The 27,257-nt window shown below is 38.5% G+C and overlaps 2 protein-coding genes across 6 annotated transcripts in view; one reads left to right on the top strand and one right to left on the bottom strand.

Moving 5' to 3' along the window:
* Positions 1–7,001, top strand: part of LOC130455606 (uncharacterized) — a 28,587-nt gene extending 21,586 nt beyond the window's left edge. The window contains exon 3 of the mRNA XM_056806321.1: positions 6,922–7,001. The gene's annotated coding sequence lies outside the window, so the exon portion shown is untranslated. The remainder of the gene's footprint in view (positions 1–6,921) is intronic.
* LOC100011788 (diphosphoinositol polyphosphate phosphohydrolase 2-like) lies at positions 1,841–26,147 on the bottom strand. 5 transcript variants are annotated; one of them, XR_001623284.2, is made up of 6 exons: positions 24,692–26,147; positions 22,504–22,647; positions 21,890–22,018; positions 20,046–20,176; positions 6,930–7,165; positions 1,841–3,463 (listed from the first exon to the last, which is right to left on the bottom strand). XR_001623284.2 is itself a non-coding variant. In XM_016423772.2 (2 exons), exons 1-2 carry the CDS (start codon positions 13,026–13,028, stop codon positions 7,019–7,021), a joined length of 525 nt encoding a protein of 174 aa, XP_016279258.1. In that variant the 5' UTR covers positions 13,029–13,195; the 3' UTR covers positions 3,489–7,018. The 5 variants fall into 5 exon arrangements, 1 of the variants encoding a protein (XP_016279258.1); XR_001623283.2 differs by having other exon boundaries at positions 25,541–26,145; XR_008913261.1 differs by lacking the exon at positions 21,890–22,018 and having other exon boundaries at positions 25,541–26,141.
* Positions 26,148–27,257: the final 1,110 nt, after the last annotated feature.

The raw sequence follows: 27,257 nt of genomic DNA, 5'->3' as shown, positions 1-27,257 counted from the left end.
CAACTTTTTTTCTACTATTTTTAACTGCAGCCTCATTCTCACTATTCCTTCTATCTCCATTACTCATACTATATATCTTATGGGCCTGGCTTCATAAATCTTTCCTAACCATATCTGAGTACTTCAGTTTAGCTCCAGAGTTAATTGCCTGTTGCATTTCATTCACGTCCAGAGGTTGCTTTGAGGACTTTAATTTGCAATGTGAACAACAAGTGGACTTCTTGTACCTATTTTGTGAATTTTGTGTGTTATTATTAATCTTATGTTTAAACAATTTTTAATCAAGTGACTTTTCCTGTGACAAAAGAAACATTCCCTAGTTTCTCTCTGCACTGGTTCTTCCTTGTAACTGGGTTTCTTGTAACTAGATGTTGTTTAAGTCCTAACCATATTCAGATTCTTTATTTCTTCAATCTCCTCCTGTTTAAGACTATTCTCTGTCCTTTCTAACTTTTCTTTTTAGATCCTGGACTTGTTTACTTTGTTATGATTCATTCTTATGCAAGTAAGATGCTGACTCCCACAATTCTATTGGAGTGACTGAATCATACTTGGGGAAATAGTGTTTGAAAAAAGTTTTCAAATTAGGTGTGCAACCCCTGAGAAATTGTCTACGGACATGACCAGCACATTCTTCACTATTGGCCTCTAGACCTAAGATGGAATCTGCCATCTCTGAGAGATGGTCTATGTATGTGGCAGGATGTTCCCCACTACTCTGCAAGATCTTGTCAAACTTAGCTCATGCATTAGGTTTTGAACAGCATTGTTTTATGGCCTGAAGGAAATCCTCCCTGCATTTCCTTAGGTAGGACATGCAAGTAGGATTAGCAAAATCCATATCCACCCTTTGCTCCACAGTTGGCCAGCTAGTTAAATTGCTATCAGATCTTGTCTTTTCCAGAAATTCCCTCTGTTCATGGGGGCTGAACAGTTCTATTAGTAGGAACTCGACATCTTCAAAATCAGGATCAAAGATCCTGAAAGCTCGTTTCAACTCCTTTTGAGATTTGAAAGGATTCTCTACAAATTTTGGGAAATGTGTCTTTATGGATTTCTGTGTTGAGAATTTTCTATGGGCTTTGGAGTGTAGTACACCAGCATTACTGGATAATTTAGTGACCTCTTTTAGTGGAGATTTTCTCAGGGTCACAGTCAGACTTGTTCTCATTTTCATTTCCATTTTCCTTAGGTACATTGTCCTTGCCCACAACCAGATCTAGCCCCTTTTCCTTAATCAATTGTTCAAACGCAGCCTTAATCATGCTTTCCAGGTTATCAACAGCCAATATCTTTTCAGTCTTAAGGGGAATCACAAATCTAAAGATCTTTAAGTTGGGTTAGAGTTTGATGGACAGACATAAAGATCACATACACTTGAGCCAGGACCTGCCAGAGTATAGGGTCTGTTTGGAATGGCAACTGCAAAACAGACATCTTTATGCTGCCAATATAATCAATAGTTTCCACAATCATATGGGTCATTTTGCTATACAATATATAATAAATTGCCAATTGTATTAAAGAGTGAGCTGCTTCACTATTTCTGGTTGTGGTAAACTCTGGCTTGACTAGATTGCTGCTAGGGGAACCTGAGGATGCCTAGTTATAATGGAGCTAGATGAGAGATGAGAGATGCTGCTAGAGGGGTTACTCTGGGGTAGCCTAAAAATCACTATTGAATGCTAATAGATCAAGATCTTTCCTACCATTCTCCCTTCACCTCCCAGTTTCCACATATGCTCTTCTGCCTCCCTTTCCCTTCCCCCAGTCTTAGTCAGCCACCTTCTAAGTAACTCATGGGAACTATGAGATTTCAGAGAAATATTCTTTACTCCTCTTTTCTCAAGTAAGGCGTTTTATTGGGAACAACAGGATGGAGAACTGAAGTGAGAGGGATAGGGGTGTCCTTAGTCTACAAGCAGGATTGGGAGGATTTGGGGAAATGTCAGTCCTGTCACAACTGTGACTCAGGGACAGTTAGAGAGATGGATGGAGGACAATTGTTAAGTCTTCTTTCTTCCAATTACACAAAGCCACCATCACAAGTAAATTTCTTCTTGGATTAATTCCAGAAGCCCCCACCCCCACCCCAAGGTCCTTCAACCTAAGATAGACAAAGCCAGTCTCCCTTGGTCAGGAACCCCCAGAGAAGAAATCTCAGGTCATCTCCTTTCTTGCCAGGCTCCAACTGCCTTTCCTGGGAACATTCTATTTTGGAATGAACACCTTGATTGACAGATAAAGTCCCCAGATTTGTTTCTTGCATGCTTAGAATTCTCTCTTCCTCCATGGCCTCTTCCACACAAATCAACCATTGCTTCATGATGCTTTTTGACAGCAATCAAAAGTGGTGTAAAGCCAAGCCGCAAAATCGTATTAAAGATACTGTTAGAGTATACAAGGATTGTCTGTATACTTCAATTCAGCTTAAGACATTGGGTGACTAGCTAGTGAACTCGCTAAAGTCATCTCAAGGATGTATGCTACACATAGAAATTTGGAGGGAGCAGACCTGGGCTTCAATACCGCCTCTCAGTTACATTCTGGGTGATTGTAAGCAAATCCCTTTGCTTCTCTGAGCCTTAGTTTCCTCTGAGGTGACAGGAAGGAATGAGATTAGATAGTCTCTGGGATTCCATCCAGCTCCTGTTGTCAGGAGATGGCAATCCAGGATATGGAAGAGATGCTTTCATACCATTTCATGGCTGGTTTCCTTTATTGCTATCTTTGTTTCATGGTTAGTCATTGCCAGTCCCTGTTCCCTCAGAACCCTGCTGATTGGGTTTGAAGGTGACCAGTTCTCTTGGCCCCTTCCTCTTGAGTGTGGTCAGCTTGAGAAGTAAGGAAAGCCTGGCCTTGAAGGGATTAAGCCTGGATGAAAGGACTTCTCCTGGCATTTTTCATCTCCTCTCAAGTCTTCTAAGGCGCACTACTTTTGCTTTTTTCTCTCTCAAGTGTTAGTGAGCAAGAGTGAAGCCTCTTCCTAAAAATGAGGATTTGTTCAGTAATTCTAGGAAAGGAAATGATGCAGTCTTGAAGACAAAGGGTGGGGGGAAGCCCCATACATTTCAGGATTGGCTCTCATGAAAACTCTGTCTGGGTAGATTTTTACTTGGTAGGAACAAATTTTTAAGAGATTTTGAAAAAAATCATGGAATATGTAAAGGATCAATTAATATCCCAAGTAGAGATCTACATGGAGTAAAGTATTGTAGGCTAATATCCAATGGAACTATGAAACAATGGTGCATGGGTATTGAGGTTTCCTTGGAAGAAGAAACGGTCATTTTTGGAGATTCTTCCGAAGGGATTTTATTCTCCTCACTTTTATTGCCATGATGATCCTTTACATTAAATGGCAGGTTATTGCTGTCATTTTATCTTCAGGTAATTTTTCTCCAATTTCTTCCACTGGTGTTTCCATTTCATTGTGTTGAGGCTTGTTCTTTTGCTCATCATCCTAAAAGGAAATCATAGGGTTTGGTATAATTATTTTTTTAAAAAGGTGAATTTCTTAAGGTACAAATATAAGATCTATGTTGGAACTAAAACTCAGAACTCCTAGAAAACTCCCTACTGCCACTGGTCAGCATCCTTATAACTACTTCTGGTAGTAGAGTTGCCTACAACCCTGAAATGTTAAATGATTTGTGAATTATACCAGAAGTAGGACTGGAAAATAGGTGTCTCTTGTTCAATATCCCTTACACCTGGAGAGCTCTTAGGTTCTGATACATACAAACAAGTATCCATAGTATTATCTATTCTTCTAACTTTTTCAACTTTGGAAAGAATAACAATACATTTTTAGAAGTTTTGTTTGACAGGAGAAAACTGGTTCAACTTTTGAAACAGTGGCTTGGTTTCTTCCTCATTTTGTTTTCTCATCCTTTTTTTTCATATTGTCATTTATTCCCTGTAAGAAGCAGACAGAATCCTCTTGAAAACAATAGGAAGGACAGGAGTATAGGAACTTTTCCTAAAAATCATAAAGAATATATATCTAAAACCATCAGTAATTATCATCTGCAATGGGGAGAAGTTAGAAACCTTCCCAATGAGATCAGCAGTGTTGCTTCACTGTTGCCCACAGGTTGCCCACACTCACCTCTATTTTTTTTAACATTGTACTAGAAACACTCACAGTAACAATTTAGAGAAGAACAAGAAATGGAAGGGATTAAAGTAGGCACGGAGGAGACTAAACTCTCACTCTTTGCAGAAGATGGGATGCTCCACCTGAAGAATCATAAAGAATGAACTCAAAAGCTACTGGAAATAACCAATAATTTTAGCAAAGTTACAGGATGAGAAAACAAAGCCATATAAATCATCAGAATTTCTATTTACTGTCAACAGGACTCAGCAGCGAGAGAAACTTCATTTCAAATCACTCTAGTCTAGGCAATCGAAAATATCTTCTAGGATGAACACAGGAATCATATGAACTCATCTACAAGGCACTTTTCACACAATGATAACTAGATCCACACAAATGGAAAGAACATATTACATGCTCCTGGGCAGGACAAGAAATATTACAATAATAACAATCTCTTTGGGGTATGAGCCCAGATTTTGCATGGCTGGATCAAAGGGCCAACAGGCTTTTAAAGTCCTTTGGGCATAGTTCCAAATTGCCATCCACAATAGTTGAATCCATTCACAACTCCACCAGCAGTGCATTAACTTCCCTAGTTTACACATGCTTTCCAAAATTTATGACTTTCCTTTGCTGACATGTTAGCCAATATGCTAGGTGAGGTGATACCTCAGAGAGCATTTGACTCGCACTTATTTCTCTAATTATAAATGATTTAGAACACTTTTTCATGTGCCTATTGATACTTTTGATTTATTCATCTGAAAATGGCCATTCATGTCACTTGCTCATTTTTCAATTGGGAAATGGCTTGATATTTTGTACAAGTGACTTAACTCCTTAGATATTTGAGTAATGAGAGCCTTGTTAAAGGATTTTGGTTTAAAGATTTGTTCCCCAATTTGTTGCTTTCCTTCTTATTTTGGTTGTTTTGGTTTCATTTGTTCAAAAATTTTTAAATTTAATGTAATAAAATTCATTTGTTTTACATTTTGTAATTGTGTCTAATTCATGCTTGGTCTTGAAATTTTTCCCTTTCCAAAGATCTGACAGGGATATTATTTTGTGTTCACCTAATTTACTTATAGATTCCTTTTTACAATCCATCATTCACCCATTCTGAGTTTATCTCGGTGTAGGGTGTCAGATGTTGATATCAACCTAATCTCTCTGATATTGTTTGCCAGTTTTCCCAGCAGTTGTTGTTAAAGAGCAGATTCTTATCCTGAAATTATCCTGAAACCTGGTCTTTTGGGGTTTATCATTCACCGGTTTGCTGAGGGAAGATATTCTAAGTCTATTCCACTGATCTTCTCCCCTGTCTCTTGGTACCAAATTGTTTTGAAGACCACTGCTTTTATAGTACAGTTTAAGGTCTGGTAATTCTAGCCACCCATCCTTCCCACTTTTTCATCATTTCTCTTGGTATTCTTGATCTTTTCTTCATCTAGATGAACTTGGTTATAGTTTTTTTCTAATATAGTCAAAAAGTTTCTCGGGAGTTTGATAGATATGGCACTAAGTAAATTAATTTGTGTAGTTTTGTCATTTTTATTATTTTAATTTATCCAATCGATGACCAATTAATGTTTTCCAAATTGTTTATATCTAGTTTTAATTGTGTAAAAAGTGTTTCATAGTTCTGTCCATATAATTCCCTTGTTTTGGCAAATAGATTTCTAAATATTTTGGATTGTCCAGGGTGATTTTAAAGGAAATTTCTGTTTCTAACTCTTGCTGCTGAGGTGTGTTGGGAATATATAATAATGCTGATGATTTATGTGGGTTTATTTTATATCCTGCAAGTGTGTTAACATCGATGATTTTCCCCCACTAGTTTCTTAGTTGACTCTCTGAGATTCCTTAAGTGGATCATCAGATCATCTGCACAGAGGGATAACTTGGTCTCCTCACTGCCTATTTTAATACTTTCCATTTCTTTTTCTTCTCTAATTGTTACTGCAAGTGTATGTCATCTTATCTTCTCCATGCAACAGTGTACTCAAATGTTAAAAAGAGACACCTCTATTTTTCTTTATGTATACATTCATGAATTGAATGCATTGAACCCAACTGAACTATATTCCACCTAACAATCACTGAACTTTTGTATCGCGAATAAAAGCTTTCCAAGCATTGACCTGCTCTTGCCCAGGAAACAGATTCATATTCTCTATCAAGAAAAGATGGAAATACTGACTCCAAATTTCCAATTGACCTGTGTCAAATTATTTCCTCCTGGTCTTGGTTCTCTGGCCCGAGATTGTTCAGCCAGTTCCAATGACTGTTTCATCTCCACATCTTTACTAGATAATTTTTCTTTTCTTCTTATTTGTTCTCTGTTTTAATAGGCATACCTGCCTGCCTCGATTACTTTTCTTCCTCTTTTTTCAGTGCAAACTTAGATGAAAAGTGCTTATTTTAGGAAAAACAGCTGAGTAGAAATCAAGACTGTAATCCTATTTAAGTAAATTTGTCTGGACTTCTAAAAAAAACAAATTCATTTGTGTGTGTGTGAGGGAGAACAGATTTATGTAGACATTCACTGTCAAGAAACATTTTCTACTGAGTTATTGATAGCTGCTGCTCTATAATTTCCAGAATAGAACAAACTAATGGTCATTTTTACGTTTATGTGTGTGTGTGGATGTGTGTGTGTACATGTGTATGCATACTTTGGTTTTTATTTCTTTCTTGGCAAAAAAACAAACAAATAAAAACCCAGCCAAGACTGAAATTAATGTACAATGAATCTGAAACCAGATTTTCAGAGCAAAGTGACCTTACTGTGAAATACTCCATTGGATGTTTTTCAGAAACTTACCACATGAAACGATGGTGCACGGGTATTGAAGTTTCCTTGGAAGAAGAAGCGGTCATTTTTGGAGTTTCTTCCACAGTGATTTTATTGTCCTAACTTTTATTGCCATGAGGATCCTTTACTTTAAATGGCAATTCATTAACATTGACAGTCATTTTATCTTCAGGTAATTTTTCTCCAATTTCTTCCACTGGTGTTTCCATTTCTTTGTGTTGAGGCTTGTTCTTTTGCTCTTCAATCTTAAAGGAAATCATAGGACTTGGTATAATTATTTTTAATTTAATTTTTATTCTGATGTTTCTTCTCAAATATAAAAAGTCAAAATTCTTATACCAATCTTCAAAAGAAAACCATGCAAAGCAATTAAAAATGTTTACAGCCTTTTGCTTCCTTAGTTTGCTTCTTTATATGAGGTTGTGGTCAATAGAACACTTTTCTTGAAAAATTCCACATGGTTGCCTAACCATGTGGCAACCCCAAAACCTGGTCCATACAGATGGCTCCACATTCTTAAATGTTCCAGACCATGCCACTTACCCAACTGTGGTTTACTAAAAAGGCAGAGAAGAGCTTTTTGCTTATGACAACAAAGCAGAATTATGAATGGTATTCTTCTATATTTAGTTCTCTTCTAATCAATCATAAGTAGGCCTCCTGGCCCCTCTGGCCAACTATGTTTAAAAACCAGAATGAGAGAACATTTTGGCCACTCCACTGAAACTTATTTCTATTTGGGTAGAAGGTGTCTCCAGCTATCTTAAAGAGTTTTAAAGATGCAATTCTGCTAGCCTGGTCTGAAACATTAAAAAATAGCCAACCCTATTATGATAGGTACTTTTGAAATATGACAACTATAAAATGTTCTGTTAAATTACATAGAGAGCTGTAGGAATCAAAACGAATTCAGGGAACTTTGTAAGTTCCATAGAGACTAAAGAGATCTGTACAATGAATGACATTAAGGAATCCTGATGTGGCACTACAAAGCCCAAATGTTCTGACCAAAAAATTATACAAGAAAATATTTATAGGTTAACAACTCTTATGAGTTGATTAACATCAATACTGTACATTTTTTACATTTTTATCAAATATATAGTTTGAGTTACAAAATAAGATTATGCATTATTACCTCTAAGAATACCATGTACAAGCTTTTGTAAAAATCCTCAGTGTCATAGACTGTTAAGTGGGAGTAGTTTTATGTACAAAAATTGCATCCATAAAATACAGTTTCTTTTGGTTGTTTGAAACTAGGGGAGCTCAAGGATGAAATAGATAGAAAAACTATACTAGTGGGAGACCTGAACCTTCCTCTATCCAAACTAGATAAATTAAAAAAAAAATAAGAGGTAAGAGAAGTAAATGAAATGTTAGAAAAATTAGAGTTAGTAGATATGTGGAGAAAAATAAACGGACAAAAAGGAATACACTTTTTCAGCAGCACATGGTACATTCACAAAAATTGACCATTGTATTTGGACATAAAAACATTGCAAACAAGTGCAAAAGAGCAGAAATAATAAGTGCAACCTTCTCAGATCACAATGCAATGAAAATAGTAATAATTAATAAGGGCACATGGAGAGGTAAATCAAAAACTAATTGGAAATTAAACAATACAATTCTCCAAAAGCACTTAAAGAAAAATCATGGAAACAACTATGAGACATCCTTTCAAAACCTATGGGATGCAGCCAAAGCAGTACTCAGGGGGAAATTTATATCCTTGAGTTCATATATTAACAAATTAGGGAGGGCAGAGGGCAATGAATTGGTCATGCACATTAAAAAACTAGAAAGTGAACAAATTAAAAATCCTAAGATGAAGGCTATAGAAATCAAAGGAGAAATTAATAAAATTTAAAGTCAAGGAACTATTGATTTAATGAATAAATAAATCTGGTACTTTGAAAAAAACAAATAAAATAGACAAAGTACTGGTCAGTTTAATTAAAAAAAGGAAAGAAGAAAACCAAATTGACAGTATCCAAGATGAAAAGGGCAACCTCACCTCTAATTAAGAGGAAATTAAGGCAATCATTAACAACTATTATGCCCAAATATATGGTAATAAATATGGCTATCTATCTTGGGTAATCTTGGTCAAAAATATAAATTGCCCAGACTAACAGAGGGAGAAATAGATTACCTAAACAACCCCATATCAGAAAAAGAAATTGAACAAGCCATAAAGAACTCCCTAAGAAAATATCCCCAGGTCCTGATGGATTCACAAATGTATTCTATCAAACATTCAAAGAACAACTAATCCAAATATTATACAAACTATTTGACAGAATAAGTAAAGAAGGAGTTCTACCAAATTCATTTTACGACACAAATATGGTATTGATCCCAAAGCCAGGCAGGTCAAAAATGGAGAAAGAAAACTATAGACCAATCTCCTTAATGAATATAGATGCAAAAATCTTAAATAGGTTATTAGCAAAAAGACCCCAGCAAGTCATCACAAGGTTTATTCAATATGACCAGGTAGGATTCATAGCAGGAATGCAAGGATGGTTCAATATTAGGAAAACCATCCACATAATTGACCATATTAACAAGCAAACCAACAAAAATCACATGATTATTTCAATAGATGCAGAAAAAGCCTTTGATAAAATACAACACCCATTCCTATTGAAAACACTAGAAAGCATAGGAATAGAAGGGCCTTTCCTAAAAATAATAAACAGTATCTATCTAAAACCATCAGCAAATTTCATAAACTAGACGCATTCCCAATAAGACCAGGAGTGAAACAAGGATGCCCATTATCACCTCTATTATTTGACATTGTACTAGAAACACTAGTAGTCGCAATTAGAGAAGAAAAAGTTGAAGGTATTAAAATTGGCAATGAGGAGACCAAGCTATCACTCTTTGCAGATGATATGATGGTCTACTTAAAGAATCATAGAGAATTGGCCAAAAAGCTAGTCAAAACAATCAACAATTTTAGCAAAGTTGCAGGATACAAAATAAACCTGCATAAGTCATCAGCATTTCTATATATCTCCAACCCATTTCAGCAGCAAGAATTAGAAAGAGAAATTCCATTTAAAATCATCCTAGACAATATAAAATACTTAGGAATCTATCTGCCGAGACAAACACAGGAACTATATGAACACAACTACAAAACATTCTCCACACAACTAAAACTATACTTTGAGCAATAGGAAAAACATTAACTGCTCATGGGTAGGATGAGATAATATAATAAAAATGACCACCCTACCCAAACTTATCTATTTAGTGCCATACCCATTGAACTTCCAAAAAACTTTTTTACTGAATTAGAAAAAAACATAACAAAATTCATTTGGAAGAACAAAAGATCAAGGATATCCAGGGAAGTCATGAAAAAAAAATACAAAGGAAGGTGGCCTTGCAGTCCCAGATCTCAAACTATATTACAAAGCGATGGTCATCAAAACAGTTTGGTACTGGCTAAGAGACAGAAAGGAGGATCAGTGGATAGACTTGTGGTAAGTGACCTCAGCAAGACAGTCTATGATAAACCCAAAGACCCCAGTTTTGGGGACAAAAATCCACTATTTGATAAAAACTGCTTGGAAAATTGGAAGACAGTGTGGGAGAGATGAGGTTTGGATGAACACCTCATACCCTACACCAAGATAAACTCAGATTGGGTGAATGACTTGAACATAAAGAAGGAAACTATAAGTAAATTAGGTGAACACAGAATAGTATACATACATGTCAGACCTTTGGGAAGGGACAGATTTTAAAACCAAGCAAGACTTAGAAAGAGTCACAAAATGTAAAAAAAAAATAATTCTGACTACATCAAATTAAAAAGTTTTTGTACAAACAAAACCAATGTAACAACTAAAATCAGAAGGGGAGCAAAAAATTGGGAAACAATCTTCATAACAAAAACCTCTGATAATGGTTTAATTACTCAAATTTACAAAGAGCTAAATCAATTGTACAAAAAAAATCAAGCCATTCTCCAATTGATAAATGGGCTAGGGACATGAATAGGCAGTTTTCAGTTAAAGAAATAAAAACTATTAATAAGCACATGAAAAAGTGTTCTAAATCTCTTATAATCAGAGAGATGCAAATCAAAACAACGCTGAGGTATCACCTCACACAAGACAGCAAAGGAAAGCAATGAATGCTGGAGGGGATGTGGCAACATTGGGACATTAATGCATTGTTGGTGGAGTTGTGAATTGATGCAACCATTCTGGAGGGCAATTTGGAACTATGCCCAAAGGGCCCTAAAAGACTGTCTGCCCTTTGATCCAGACACAGCACTGCTGGGTTTGTACCCCAAAGAGATAATAAGGAAAAAGACATGTACACGAATATTCATAGCTGCCCTCTTTGTGGTGGCCAAAAATTGGAAAATGAGGGGATGCCCTTCAATTAGAGAATGGCTGAACAAAATTGTGGTATATGTTGGTGATGGAATACTATTGTGCTCAAAGGAATAATAAAGTGGAGGAATTCTGTGGGAACTGGAACAACCTCCAAGAAGTGATGCAGAGAGGAGCAGAACCTGGAGAACATTGTACACAGAGACTGACACACTGTGGTACAATCGAATTCCAACGTAATGGATTTCTCCATTAGTGTCAATGCAATGTCCCTGAACAGTCTGCAGGGATCTAGGTGAAAAAATACCACCCACAAGCAGAGGACAAACGGTGGGAGTAAAAACAATGAGGAAAGGCAACTGCTTGACTACAAGGGTTGAGGGGATATGACTGAGGAGAGACTTTAAATGAACACCCCAATGCAAATACCAACAACATGGAAATGGGTTCAGATCAATGACACATGTGATACCTAGAGGAATCCTGTGTGGGCTATAGGAGGGGTGGCAGGAAGGGGGGGAGAAAAAGAAAATGATCTTTGTTTCCAATGAATAATGTTTGAAAATGACCAAGTAAAATAATGTTTAAAAGGAAAAAAAATAAATAAATTTGGGTACATAGATCAATAATAAAAAAAATGACAAGGATGAAATCTGGATGCTGTTTTTCATGAGCCTGTTTTATATATTTCCAGGGTGTATGCAATACAATAGTGCCATCTCATACTGAAATAGCAGCCATACTGGGCACTGGAGGAGAAAACGTTTAAACTTTGAGGGGAAAGATACCACATGTATATATAACAATACCCTCTAATGTTAGTACTGAAATGCTGTTCAATACACATCAATTTTCTCTAAATTTCAAGAAATCATGAGGGCTATAATGTATCTGAAATAAAGTGGCACCATGAACATTTTAATCTTTTGAAATGCGTAGCTCTAAAAAATAAAAAGCACTATAGAAGGCTTTCTTTCAGTGGGTCAATACTAAAGTGCCTAGTCATCTGTCCCCTTGACTTTCTTTAAAGAAAAAAAGACAACCACACCAGAGTAGGTTACTGTGGAAACTAACCAATATTAAAGACCAGAATGCAGAGCAGGCTGAAAAACAAAAATAATGTTTTGGGAGAAAGGGACAGGGCGCACAGTGAAGGCATCTTAAAAAAAAATCCACATGGCTTTGGTTTACTGAAATATTTTACACTGTTAACAAAAAAGGGAAATATTTCAAAGTATCTGAAAAATATGAAAACTGACTGAATACATTCTGTATGGCAATTCAGTTAGTTTAAACATGTTGATGTCAAACCCAGAAGCCTTTCTCCCTGTGAGATCATGTATGGTCATCTAAATATTTATCTTACAGTAGATGGCAAGCCCGAAGTCTGTGCAGAAATCACATACAAAGAATTGCCGTCTGGAAGGGTGGGAACCATAGAATTTCCATTGGTTGGTGAGCAGCCCAACCTCAGTTTTTCCAAATACGCAGCATGTACAGGTTTATGACACTGAAGAACTTTAATGGCATCTTCAGCCTTGAGCCATTCTCTCTTCCTGCCTATGTTAACAGCATCTTCCCCGTCTTCCAATATTTCAGTGACTGTAAGAATATAAACGGAAGTGCGATGTTTGCGGTCTTGATTCTCGAAGATCCCCAGAAGTCTGCCCAATTTTCCTCTGACACCGGCCTCTTCACACACCTCTCTTACTGCAGCACCGCCTGGTTCTTCCTCAGGCTCCATTCCTCCACCAGGGACAATCCATTGATAGTGCTACTCACTAACAGCACCTCGTCCTCCAGCTCGCTGCGGAAGCCCTCACGGTCGTACGTCCTCCTCTGGTTCGGCTTAAACTTAATAGAGGCGAGAACCCCTCCTTCTCCTCCTCCCGCCGGGGCTCGGCCGCCGCCAACTCGTCCGAGGGCGACGGCAGCAAAGGACAGAAGTGGGGAAGTGAGAGAGGGAGGGAGGAAGGAAGCGGCTCCCGAGGGCCGGGGCTGTGGGAACCAGTGAGGCTGCTTCGAGGCTGCGCCTCGCCAAGGAGCTCGTCCGCTGCGATGCCGCCGCTGGCTCCCTTCAGTCAGAGTGAGGCGCCTCGTGATCGCCCCGGACCGTTGGCAGCCCCTCCCTCGCGGAGGCAGCACGGTAAGAGAGCGGGAGGCTTTCTCTCTCTCAGTCGCAGCCTCTCACACTCGCTCGCCGGTTGCCCGAGCTCTCTCACTCTTTAATTATTTTTCTTTAAAGTGAATTTCTTAAGGTACATATATAAGGTCTATGTTGGAACTAAAACCCAGAGCTCCTAGAAAACGCCCTACGGCCACTGGTCAGCATCGTTATAGCGACTTCTGGTTCTAGAGTTGCCTAGAACCCTGAAACCTTAAATGATTTGTGAATTATACCAGAAGTAGGACTGGAAAATAGGTGTCCCTTGTTCAATATCCATGACACCTGGAGAGCTTAGGTTCTGAAATATACATACAAGTATCTATAGTATTCTCTATTCTTCTTAATACATTTTTAGAAGAAGGAGAAAAAAATGCTTCAACTTCTAAAACAGTGGCTCGGTTTCTTCCTCGTTTTGTTTTCTCAACCTTTTTTTTTTTTTATTGTCACTTATTCCCTGTAAGAAGCAGACAGAATCCTCCTGAAAACAATAGGAAGGATAGAAGTATAGGATCCTTTCCTAAAAATCATAAAGAATATATATCTAAAACCACCAGTAATTATCATCTGCAATGGGGAGAAGTTAGAAACCTTCCCAATGAGATCAGCAGTGAAGCAAGGTTGCCCACACTCACCTCTATTTTTTAACATTGTACTAGAAGCTGTCACAGTAACAATTTAGAGAAGAACAAGAAAGGGAAGGGATTAAAATAGGCACAGAGGAGACTAAACTCTCACTCTTTGCAGAAGATGGGATGCTCTACCTGAAGAATCGTAAAGAATGAACTGAAAAGCTACTGGAAATAACCAGTAATTTTAGCAAAGTTGCAGGATGAAAAAACAAAGCCATATAAATCACCAGCATTTCTATTTATTGTCGACAGGACTCAGCAGCAAGAGAAACTTCATTTCAAATCACTCTAGTCTAGGCAATCGAAAATATCTTCTAGGATGAACACAGGAATCATATGAACTCATCTACAAGGCACTTTTCACACAATGATAACTAGATCCACACAAATGGAAAGAACATTACATGCTCCTGGGCAGGACAAGAAATACAGTAATAATAACAATCTCTTTGGGATATAAACCCAGCTTTTGTATGGCTGGATTAAAGGGCCAACAGGCTTTTAAAGGCCTTTGGGCATAGTTCCAAATTGCTATCCGCAATAGTTGGATCCATTCACAATTCCACCAGCTTTACATTAATGTCCCTAGTTTACACATCCCCTCCAAAATGTATGATTTTCCTTTGCTGTCATGTTAGTCAATATGCTAGGTGAGGTGATACCTCAGAGAGCATTTGACTCGCACTTCATTTCTCTAATTATAAATGATTTAGAACACTTTTTCATGTGCCTATTGATAGTTTTGATTTCTTCATCTGAAAATTACCATTCATGTCACTTGCTCATTTTTCAATTGGGAAATGGCTTGATTTTTTGTACAACTGACTTAACTCCTTAGATATTTGAGTAATGAGACCATTGTTAAAGGATTTTGTTTTAAAGATTTTTTCCCAATTCGTTGCTTCCCTTCAAATTTTGCTTGCTTTGGTTTCATTTGTACAAAAACTTTTTAATTTAATGTAATAAAATTCACTTGTTTTATATTTTGTATTTTTGTCTAATTCATGCTTGGTCTTGAAATTTTCCCTTTCCAAAGATCTGACAGGGATACTATTTTGTGTTCATCTAATTTACTTATAGATTCCTATTTACAATCCATCATTCACCCATTCTGAGTTTATCTTGGTGTAGGGTGTCAGATGTTGATATCAACCTAATCTCTCTGATATTGTTTGCCAATTTCCCCAGCAGTTTGTCAAAGAACAGATTCTTTCCTGAAATTATCCTGAAACCTGGGCTTTTGGGGTTTATCATTCACCGGTTTGCTGAGGGAAGATATTCTAAGTCTATTCCACTGATCTTCTCCTCTGTCTCTTGGTACCAAATTGTTTTGCAGACCACTGCTTTTATAGTACAGTTTAAGATCTGGTCATTCTAGCCACCCACCCATCCACTTTTTTTTCATCATTTCTCTTGGTATTCTTGATCTTTTCTTCATCTAGATGAATTTGGTTATAGTTTTTTTTTTTTCCTAACAAGAAGAAAATGACAATGATGAGACATCCTTTCAAATTCTATGGGATGCAGCCAAAGCAGCACTCAGGGGAAATTTTATATCCTTGAGTTCATATATTAACAAATTAGGGAGGGCAGAGGTCAATGATTTGGATATGCAAATCAAAAGACTTGAAACCGAACAAATTAAAAACCCACAGAAGAAAACCAAATTAGAGATCCTAAAAATTAAGGGAGAAATTAATAAAATCAAAAGTGATAAAACTGTTGAACTAATAAAGAAGACTAAAAGTGGCATTTTGAATAAAGAAAATAGACAAAGTACTGGTCAATCTAATAAATAAGGAAAGAAGAAAAACAAATTAACAATATCATAGATGAAAAGGGAGAACTTGCCTCCAATGAAGAGGAAATTAAGGCAATCATTAAAAAATATTTTGCCCAATTATATGGCAATAAATATGCCAATCTAGGTGATATGGATGAATATTTACAAAAATATAAATTGCCTAGATTAACAGAAGAAGAAATAGAATTCTTAAATAATCCCATATCAGAAAAAGAAATCAAACAGACCATCAAAGAACTCCCTAAGAAAAAAATTCCCAGAGCCTGATGGATTCACAAGTGAATTTTATCAAACATTCAAAGAACAGCTCATCCCAAATCTATACAAACTATTTGACATAATAAGCAAAGATGGAGATCTACCAAATTCCTTTCATGACACAAATATGGTACTGATTTCAAAGCCAGGCAGGTCAAAAATGGAGAAATAAAACTACAGACCAATCTCCTTAATGAACATAGATGCAAAAATCTTAAAGCAAAAAGACTTTAGAGCAAAAAGACTCCAGCAAGTGATCAAGAGGGTTATTCATTATGATCAGGTGGGATTCATACCAAGAATACAAGGATGGTTCAATATTAGGAAAACCATCCACATAATTGACCACATCAACAAGCAAACCAACAAAAATCACATGATTATCTCAATAGATGCAGAAAAAGCCTTTAATAAAATACAACACCCATTCCTATTAAAAACACTAGAAAGCATAGGAATAGAAGGTTCTTTCCTAAAAATAATAAACAGTATATATCTAACACCATCAGCCAACATCATCTGCAATGGGGATAAATTAGATGCAATACCAGTAAGATCAAGCATGAAACAAGGCTGCCCATTATCACCTTTATTATTTAATATTGTACTAAAAACACTAGCAATAGCAATTAGAGAAGAAAAAGAAATTGAAGATACTAAAATTGGCAATGAGGAGACCAAGCTATCACTCCTTGTGGTTTACTTAAAGAATCATAGAGAATCAACCAAAAAGCTAGACGAAATAATCAACAACTATAGCAAAGTTGCAGGATACAAAATAAACCCACATAAGTCATCAGCAGTTCCATATATCTCCAACACATCCCAGCAGCAGGAATTATAAAGAGAAATTACATTCAAAATCACCCTAGACAATATAAAATACTGAGGAATTTATCTGCTGAGACAAACACAGGAATTATATGAACACAACTACAAAACACTTTCCACACAACTAAAACTTGATCTGAGCAATTGGAAAAATATTAACTACTCATGGGTAGGACTAGCTAACATAATAAAAATGACCATCCTACCCAAACTTATCTATTTAGTGCCATACCCACTGAATTTCCGAAACCTTTTTTACTGAATTAGAAAAAAAAAAAACATAACAAAGTTCATTTGGAAGAACAAAATATCAAGGATGTCCAGGGAAATAATGAAAAAAAAATACAAAGGAAGGTGGCCTTGCAGTACCAGATCTCAAAATATAAATCAGTGATCATCAAAACAATTCAAAGGGGTCCTGAGAAACCCAGATTAAGAGATACAGACGCCGAAGAAAAACTGAAAGCTGAGTTACACTGGAAAAATTCAGCCCAGACTCTCCCCTTGGGAAAGTGCCTGCTGCTTATCAGGATGACACGAAAATGTTGCAAAGAATGTTTCTCCTTGAATGTTTCTGTCCAGCATCCTCGAACTGTAACTCCGACCTCGACTCGTTCACTTGAGGAATAGTCCTAGGGTTCAGGAAGTGCTGGGAACCGGGCGGGGTGAGGAAGAGGAAGGACCAGATCAAGAAAAGGGACCACCTAGGTGGTGATGAGTGAAGAAGAGCATTGTGTTCATTTCCTAAACAATAGGAGTTCAACTGTTTATCCCGGACAGTGCGGAGCTCGCGTCCCTCACTTGAGCACGCTGGCCCGTCCTGAGCAGGACAAACCATAAAGGCTGCATTCTCTCTGCATTTTGTCACAACTCCTTCCTTTCTGTTCATTTACGTGACTGGGAGGGTGGGATGGGATGGGTAGACTCCCCGATTCCTGCTCCAAACACTAAGATACACTTTAAAATCTCTCTCTCTCTCTCTCTCTCTCTCTCTCTCTCTCTCTCTCTCTCTCTCTCTCTCTCTCTCTCTCTCTCTCTCTCTCTCTCTCCTCTTTCTCTTCCTCTCTTCCCCTCCCCCCTCTCTTTCCTTAGGAAGAGTTTATACAGCTCGTATCTTGTTACTGATAGAGACTGTAAACAACGTAGTAAAAAAGAACATGATAATTTTCCCTTTTAGCTCCGTGAGCATGAGAAGGTCATCTATGCACTCTGCTTCTCTATTTTAACACCATTCAAATGGGTATAATCAGAATGCTCACCCTAACTTTCTCACTAGGTATTGGATAAAATTGCTTTGAAAAAAAAAGTCAAAGTCAGATTATTTTATTATCTCAAGCCCAGGTCATTAAGATTGCAAATGGCCAGACTGCAGGAAGCTAGCAAGAGGAAATGTTAGAATCTAAATTAGAAAATACTTTCTCTCCTACAGGAGTTGGTTTAACTGACCAAATACAGAGGTTATAAAGTTTTCCTTTGGGTCGTTTTGGAAGTGAGCATATTTGCCATTGTGTGGGAGGAGATTAAATGTGTCATTCTCAGAGTACCAATTTGGCTTATAACCCTAATATTTTCAGGATCCTAGCCAGAGGTAGTACTCCCCCCCCCCCCCCAACACACTGTCCTACCCCATTTCTTACACAAACATCCTTTTGGTCCCTTCAGCCCGAGTGGGGCAGAATAACCAGTCTTCTTCATAAGAAGTGTTTTAAGACTTGTAAGTTTTTCCTTTAAGTCTGTATACTAATAATTTAAAGAACCCAGCTAGCAGTTGGAAATCAGAACTTCTCCCTGAAAACTCTTATTAAGCTGAAAACTTTCCCTCTTCCTTCCCTTCCTCTAAACAACCCTTTTTAGAAAGCCCCAACTTTTTTGCCTAATTTAAATTCTAAAGATGTTTTGAATACCAGAAGCTTTGGGTGATGTAGCAGAGATCAGGCCCCAAAAGAAGGAACAAAAAGAAAAACAAACACTTTCCTCAGGAGAATTTACTGCGTAAGCAGCTCCCTTATCTTTCTTAGTACCCAAAGAGTCAAAGGATGTCCATGCTCCCTTGTTGTATATGTATGCAGGTTAGCATATGATTATTATTAAAATGTGATTGTTTTTCAATCTGTAAGTCAGAGTTCCAAGGGACCAGATTCCCACACAAAGGGAAAGGGAGGGGACATAAGAAGGAAAGTGTGTAATTGTGACTCCTATAAATTGATTATCTCCAGTCTGATACTTGCGCATTTCTTGAGCTCCCTAGCTTCAGGGGTATTCCCTCTCCTTTAGATTGAAAGCAATAAAGTTTCCATCTTTGCATCTTTTCCCCTGGCTCCACATTTATAGCCTTCTTCTGGTGGGGAGTCTACTGTTGGGGACCATCTCTGTCCCAGACACCATCATGTATTGAAAATCTAGGAATATATGCATTACTATTCAAATCTGCTTCTCTGTTCCCTTGTTCTCCTAACCCCCTTGGCTTTTTTTCATCCTTAATATCTGTGGAGAGAAAATCTTATAAATAATTTAAAGTTTCATAACATTTCAAATGTATACATTTCCAAAGCTTGGATAAGTAATTCACAGAGTTTCAGAATGGTATGAGGAATCTATTCTTGGTGTTTTATCATTCTACCTTTATATATTCATATATAATATCAGTTTATCTCTCTGTATACACACATATATAGTGTGTGCACTATACTTACAGGAGATCCTTAAATGTATTATTTATTTTTCCATAGTTGTGAATCAGAAATAATGTAGCTAAATATAGTATATTATAATTTTTAAAATTTCATTATTCCATCAAATATATTTAGAATGATATGTAAAATTTAAAGTTGTTATTATAGTCTACATGAATAAAATTTTAGATAAAGCAGGTGTTAATAATAGAAAAGATTTTCAGGTTATTTTTAAAGTTTCAAGATAATGAAACTCCAAGAATAAAAATTAAGTAAAAATAAATTAGTATACTATTACTTAAAAGCATAAAATGGAAATAGAAAAATAAGCATTTCAATTTTAAAATCTATCTTTCATTAGATATAAAATTAAGTATTTATTTAGGTTTGTCAGTCCTACCTTTTTTGTCCAAGGCAGGTCTGCCCAAAGTAAATCCAATATCAGAAGCCCATTCTGGACTATTGATTTTGACTTCAGGGAAGAGTTCATTAACTTTAGTCTTCACATACTGAAGAAATGATTCTTGATGACTATATAGGAAATAAAATATAAAACATAAGAAGTCTATATTAACCAAGACAAAACTTATATACACCAAGTCTTAAATATCCAGACCAGATTATTGACAAAATTTATTGTTTTGATAAACTCTGTAAGGCATAACTAAACATTCAATCTAGAATTCTTAGACCCGTTTTAAGTCACAATATTATAATCTAATTTCTCTCTCTCCCTCTCCCTCTCCCTCTCTCTCTCTCTCTCTCTCTCTCTCTCTCTCTCTCTCTCTCTCTCTCTCTCTCCTTCCCTCCCTCTTTCTCCCTCTCTCCTCTCTCCCTCTCTCTTCTCTCTCCCTTTTTCTTCCTCCCTCTCTCTTCTCTCTCCCTTCTCTCTCTCCTCTTTATTTTTCTTCCTCTTTTTCTTCTCTCTCCCTCTTTCTCTCTCCCCCTCTCTCTCTACCTCTCTTCTCTCCCACTTTCTCTCTCTCCCTCTCTCTCTATCTTTCTCCCTCTCTCTTCTCTCTCTCTCCCCTCTCTCTGTCCCCCTTTTCTCTCCCCCCTCTTTCTTCCCCCTCTCTTCCCTCTCTCTCCTCTCTCTCTCTCCCTCCCTCTCTCTTCTCTCTCTCCCTACCTCTCTCCCTCCCTCCCTCCCTCCCTCCCTCCCTCTCTGACTGTTTCTCTGTCTCAAAATAGATTAACTAACTGAATCCAAGTAAAGATATGAGTTGTCCAAAGTCACACGTATCGTGAGGTGCATGATTTCCTGAAGAACTTGGTCCTCTGACTCTAAATCCAACACTCTCCAAAACCAAACTGCTTCCCTATAAATTCTTATCTTTCCTATTAGTATTCACAATTTATTTTTTAGTTACCGATCATTTGATGGCATATGAGACATAATGTAGTTCTTCTCCCAAACTAACCAGACATTTCAACAGTACAACTTTTGTGAAGATGAAATAACAAAATGTATGTAAAGAATTGGAAAACCTTAAAGAGCTATGAAAATCGCAGCTGTCATTAGCATTTCTGAAAATGATCTCAGATTCCCTAAATCTACCCTTTCCCCCCTTGCCATTTATAACCTGCTATGAACTTGGATAATCTGACTTTGCCATTTGCTCAGTTTGTTAGCATCCCTTAGTCTGCTTACCAGACTGTAACAATATTAGGCAACTATGAAAGCCCCACTCAGTTTCAGGTGTGTGGAGGAAAAATTATTTTAAGTGCAATTATAGGCCACTGCTCTCACTCAGACACTAACCCCCTGTTTGTCCATCTAACGCCACCACTCACTCCAGGCACTGAATATTCAGTCACGGATAAAAAGGAATCGGTGCAGAAGGCCAAATTGGTTGAGCAGGCTGGGCGCCATGATTCCATGGAATCTTGCATCATCTGTCAGTGAGCCAGGAGCCTTCATTGGCCAATAACTGGAGGAACATCCTCTCTGTTCTTACAAAAACACCTTAGGGGCCCAAAGGTCATCTGAAGGGCCATTTCAAGTTTTGAGCAAAAGATGGAAGGTGCTGAGGAAAAACAGCTGTTGGCCCAAGAGAGAGAAAGTTGAGGCACAAGTAAGAGATCTGCAATGATGTGCTGGGTCTAATGGGAACGTTCTTCATTCCTAATACTTCACAAGCAGAAAGCATTCTATTGAAAATGAAAGGAGTCTGTCCCTCTTACTCGTCTGACTTTGCTTCTCATGATGACAAGAAAGGACTAGTGGATTAATCACAAACAAACCTATCAAGAAGCATTTGAAATCAGCAAAAAGGAGATACAGTCAATGCATCCCATAGGATTGGGTCTCTGTTCCATTATGAGATCCTCAGCCAAAGAACGATAGTTGTCTCCTTTCATTTTCAACTTGCTCTAGAGAAGTAATTGGAAGAAGAAATTGAGAAGTAAATTAGAACTTCATCTGCTGTTCACTTTTATTAATTTTGCTACATTCATTTTATTTCTATTTCAATGAATTAGGCAGTCTAAACATAAATACATGAGTGGAGATTCAGTAAAAATGAATTGCTTGATATTCATGAAATCATTGTATATCCAGCACAACACAATGAACATCCCCCAAATAAAAACCCCAACAACTCATGGATTTAACTTTATTTATTTTTGATTCTGTGATTTTTTTTGGATATTTGCCTAACATACATGTGCCATAAAAATAATTAACAGGAAAGACTTGAGATGATTGCTACCTTGGTTTAATGTCTTATGGCATTTTTATGAACAATCTAAGCATAATTTTTAAGAAATGTGTATTAAGTTGATATTAGTGACTTAAAACTTTTATGAATGGAAAAATAAATGAAATTATGTAGTGATAGGATGATATTAGCACTTACCCTCTAACACCACTGACATGAGCGTAGTCTCTAATTGTCCATCCAAAATCATCTTCTCAAGAGAGGTCAACATCACATTGAAGAATAAGTTGGACTAGGCTTGTTGGATTAAGCCTATTACTAATGGCCATCATGAGAGCTCATCTGGAACAACAAATAAACAGTTTGCATTTAAGAATTTCAAAAAGTCAAACTTAATCAGATTTTCCTTTATGTTTCATGATGAATATATAACATTTCCTCATTTCCTTTAGTGTTATGAGGTATGTGGATCGCAAACATGAAGTGATGCATGGAAAAACTTATTGCTCATGTGCAGCATTAATATTGGTAAATGAGATGAGAGACAGAGACAGAGAGAGAGAGACAGAGAGACAGAGACAGAGACAGAAAGAGAGACAGAGACACAGAGACAGAAAGAGAGGGAGAGAGACAGAGACAGAGAGATGGAGAAAGAGATACAGAGACAGAGACACAGATACAGAGAGAGAGAGAGAGAGAGAGAGAGAGAGAGAGAGAGAGAGAGAGAGAGAGAGAGAGAAGGTTTTTTTTGTCCTTTGGGTATTTTTAGCAGGAATTTGGTAGAACTCCTTCTTTGCTACTTATGTCAAATAGTTTGTAAAGTATTGGGATTGGTTGTTCTTTGAATGTTTGATAGAATTCACTTGTGAATCCATCAGGTCCTGGGGCTGTCTCATAAGCTTTCTTCCTGAAAGCAGCATGCCTACCTCTTCAACATATATAAATACTTCCTCGAATGCTTTCACTTCCCATTTCCTCAGCTTCCAGATTTCACTTGCTTTACTTCTTCTGTACTAACCCTAATTTCTTCACCCCAGCTCAAGCCACATGCAAAGATGGGTTAGACCTTTCATCTCTCACCCATTCCCTACTGCTCTGCTTATGAACTTTCAACTTCCCTTACCCGATCACCATCCATTGTCACTTCAACTCTTCCTCTGCCTAAAAACCCTACCCTCTGTTTCTCATCCACACCATGACCATTCTAATCCCAGGCTATCACTCCTGCACTGGCTACACTCTTCTCTTTTCCCCATCTTGACTCCTTGGTGAATAATTCAACATGCTTATTCAACTCTACACAGTCTTTCTCTGGAGTCTCTTGTCTCCTTATCATATTGCCTATTGTGTCCTGCCAGCCTCACCCCTGGATTTCTCTCACCATCTGCTATCTTTGGTCCCTATCCCCAAAACTGTTAATGAAGGTGGAGAAAATCAAGCAACTGTGCTTACAGGGTCCACTAAAAATTTATGTTACCTGACCTCAACTGGGTTTCTCATGGCCATGAGGTAATCGTTTTATATCTACCTGATAATTAATTAACTCACTATGTTACTTAACACAGTAGCTCTTCCAAACCTTTTCCTTACTCTTCTAACCCCCCACGAGTCATCTGGCACCTTCTCAGCTGAAAATCTTGCTTCATATGTAGCTGAAAAAAAAGAGACTATTTCCAGACACCTCCATCCCCACCTTATGTAATCCAAATATCTTCTGCTACTCTCTCCTTCACCCATCTCCCATGAAGAAGTAGTCCCTTCTTGCCAAGAAAAAGCTTTTCCATATAAAAGTGCTCCATTCTAGCTTATCTCCTCACACAGTTAGCACTCTCTATCTTCCCTGTTCTCCTTCATCTTGAATCTCCCTCTGCCTACTGGCCACCTCTCTGCTTGCCTACAAACATCTTCTCCCCCATTTCCCCCAAATCTTCTATCCCTCCCTCTCTCATTCCACATTTCTCCTGCCCTTTGTGCCATGAGGCCATGAGAGAGCCAATAACAATAAATGCCCCTCCTGACTTTTTCTTCTCACCTCTACATTCTGACTCCTGAGCTTTCCAGAGTTACTAATGATTTCTGAATTGAGAAATAAACCAATGCTTTTTCTCAGTTTCCCCAGGGGGCTAGAACTTTCTGAAACCTTTGTCAGTGTTCCTTTCTTGTCCTTGGTACTCCCTTCTCTCTAGGTTTGGGGACACAACAGTATCCTGGTTCTCCTCGACCCTGTCTGATCCTCTCCTCCAGCTCCCTTGCTGATTACATTTCTGTGTGGAGTGAGAAATTTGTGTGTTATTATCAAGGTTATCATTATTAATATATCCAAAATGAGTATGCCTAGGACCCCAGTAAAATTAGTCTCTCCAGAATACAAAGGTCTCTTAAATACCTGAGTGAGACTGAAACAAATGATGCCTTTACTATACCATACAAAGCATCTTGGGGATTCTGGGATGTGTCCTTTCGGTTGATACTCTGAGTTGTTAATAAGTTTGTGCCTTCTCCCAGTTTCTGTAAACCTTAGCCCATATGCCACCTAGAATCTATCTGCATTCTGAGTGACTATGCAGATTAGAACCTCAAACCAAAGCCTGACCAGAGTGTTCCAATGGAATCTGTGTGGTTATGCAAATTAGAACCTCTAACTGCTGAGAGTTGAAGAGGGGGTTCCAACAGAGTATGGAGCAGGTCAGGGATGTGAGAGGGGCTTTTCACCAGGTTTTTCTCGCTTAATAAACAACTGTCTTGTGGTTGTTGGCTTCCCAGTGTCTTGAAGAGTAACTGGACCAGCACTGCACACACTCCCCAATTCCCTGACTTCCCACACTCCCCTAAATCCCTCCAGCCTATGACCTTTCTCTGTGGCGGTTATTCAGGTGCCTGGCACATCAAGTAGGTACTTAATAAAAGCAGTAATTACTTTCCTGCCTTAACACTGTTACACTTCCTATTGGGGCAGTATGTAGTGGTCTTTACTTCCACGTTGCTGTAGAGATGGAGTACATTGGCCCCTGGCTGAAAGGACAGCTTTTCTCATTCATTCAGAATGGGGAGGAAGGAGGGTGAGGTGACACAAGCTTTGCCCACTTGCTATCCAATCTCCAGCGGGCAAAGCGTGACTCCGAGGCTGGTCTGAGCCTTTGCGCTGTCCCAGGTGCTCAGAGAAGAGCTTTCCCAGGATTAGGGATCCACAGGTGAGGTTCTTCCAGGGGGCCTTCCCCCACCCCCTTCTTCTTACCTCTTCAGATCGTCTACTTCTTTAATATCTTTCCCTTTGGCCAACAAAAGCCACTGCAGTTTGCAACGGTCTCCGGATGAGGCAGCTCTATGGAGCTTCCCCATAATTTTTTTTTTTTTTTGCGTACTCTGTATATCCTTCTTTGGCTGTTGCGCCATTAATTCCCCCGTTCCTCCGTGGGCGAGTAGGGACCTAGGTCTCAGGCTGTGTTTTCGTCCCGAAGAGACACATCGCTCTGGTCGCCAGACACTTAAGCCGTGATGACCCAGCAGTGGAGACCTTTTAAAGGCGAAGACAATTGCCTCCCTGGCAACGCTAGCAAAGGAATGGAACTCCGCATGCGTGTGTCAGACCCGGGTTAGGGCTCCTGGGGCCAATGAAGAGATCGAGCAGAAGTGCACCCCTCTTAGCTCCGGGCGGATTAGTTCCTAACCAGAGGGGCTGTTTCCCTTGTGGTTGGTTCTTTAGAGTCTCTCCCTGGAATGGGAGACAGAGGGGAGGCTCGGGCCTGGCTAGAGATGGGACCATTTACTTTTGTGCTGACGGGCAAAGTTCTTCTTCTCCAAGCCTCAGTTTTTCCTCCTGTACAATGAGCACGTTGGACTAGATCATAAACCTCTTCCCGACCTTCATAACCCGGAGAGGGCAAAGGCAGCGCCACTGAAAACCAGCTTCCCCCCGCCCCCCCGGGGGGGACCTCAGGGAACCCCTGGGACAAAAGCCATCCAAGGCTCTCTTGGGAGTCTCTGCCCCCCACCCCCACCCCTTTATTGCCTCTGCAGGGGCTCTGGGAGACAGAGAGAGCCCGTCTCAGGGAAGGAGAGCCGTCCTCTCAGCCAGCAAGAGCTGCCTCCTCCTGTGCTCTGCAGACGTCCTAATGCTCTAAGGAAGTGGCCAGCTTTCAGCACCTACTAGGTCCCTGGCATTGTGCTAGACCGAGGAGCACTTGCTCTCATGGAGCCTCGCCTTCCCTCTGCAGACACACTAAGTCGCGCCTGCACGGATAGATAAATAATGAGTAAATCAATGGTAGTTCTGAGGAGGGTCCTGGCATGGACCGCGAGAGCAGGGGAACGTTTCAAGAAAGACAGTGATTGGGCTGAGTTGGAGGAAAGCAGAGTCAGAAATCCTTGTTAGAGAGGAACGCCTTTGATCCAAACCTAATCTCTCCCACGCTGTCTTCCAGTTTTTCCAGCAGTTTTTATCAAATAGTGGATTTTGGACCCAAAAGCTGGGATCTTTGGGCTTATCAGACTGTCTTGCTGAGGTCATTTACCCCGAGTCTGTTCCACTGATCCTCCTTTCTGTCTCTTAGCCAGTACCAAATTGTTTTGATGACCACAGCTTTGTAATATAGTTTGAGATCTGGGACTGTAAGGCCTCCTTTCTTTGCATTTTTGTCATTATTTCCCTGGATATCCTTGATCTTTTGTTCTTCCAAATGAACTTTATTACGGTTTTTTTCTAATTCGGTAAAAAAAAAGTTATTTGGTCGTTCAATGGGTATGGCACTAAATAAATAAATTAATTTGGGTAGGATTGCCATTTTTATTATGTTAGCTCATCCTACCTATGGGCAATTGATGTTTTTCCAATTGTTTAGACCTAGTTTTAATTGCATGGAGAGTGTTTTGTAGTTGTGTTCATACAGTTCCTGTATTTGTCTTGGCAGATAGATTCCTAAGAATTTTATATTGTCTAGGGTGATTCTAAATGG

Source organism: Monodelphis domestica, chromosome 7, assembly GCF_027887165.1.
Source record: "Monodelphis domestica isolate mMonDom1 chromosome 7, mMonDom1.pri, whole genome shotgun sequence".
In the NCBI taxonomy this organism is placed as follows: domain Eukaryota; kingdom Metazoa; phylum Chordata; class Mammalia; order Didelphimorphia; family Didelphidae; genus Monodelphis; species Monodelphis domestica.
This window is presented reverse-complemented; position numbering and strand designations above follow the sequence as displayed.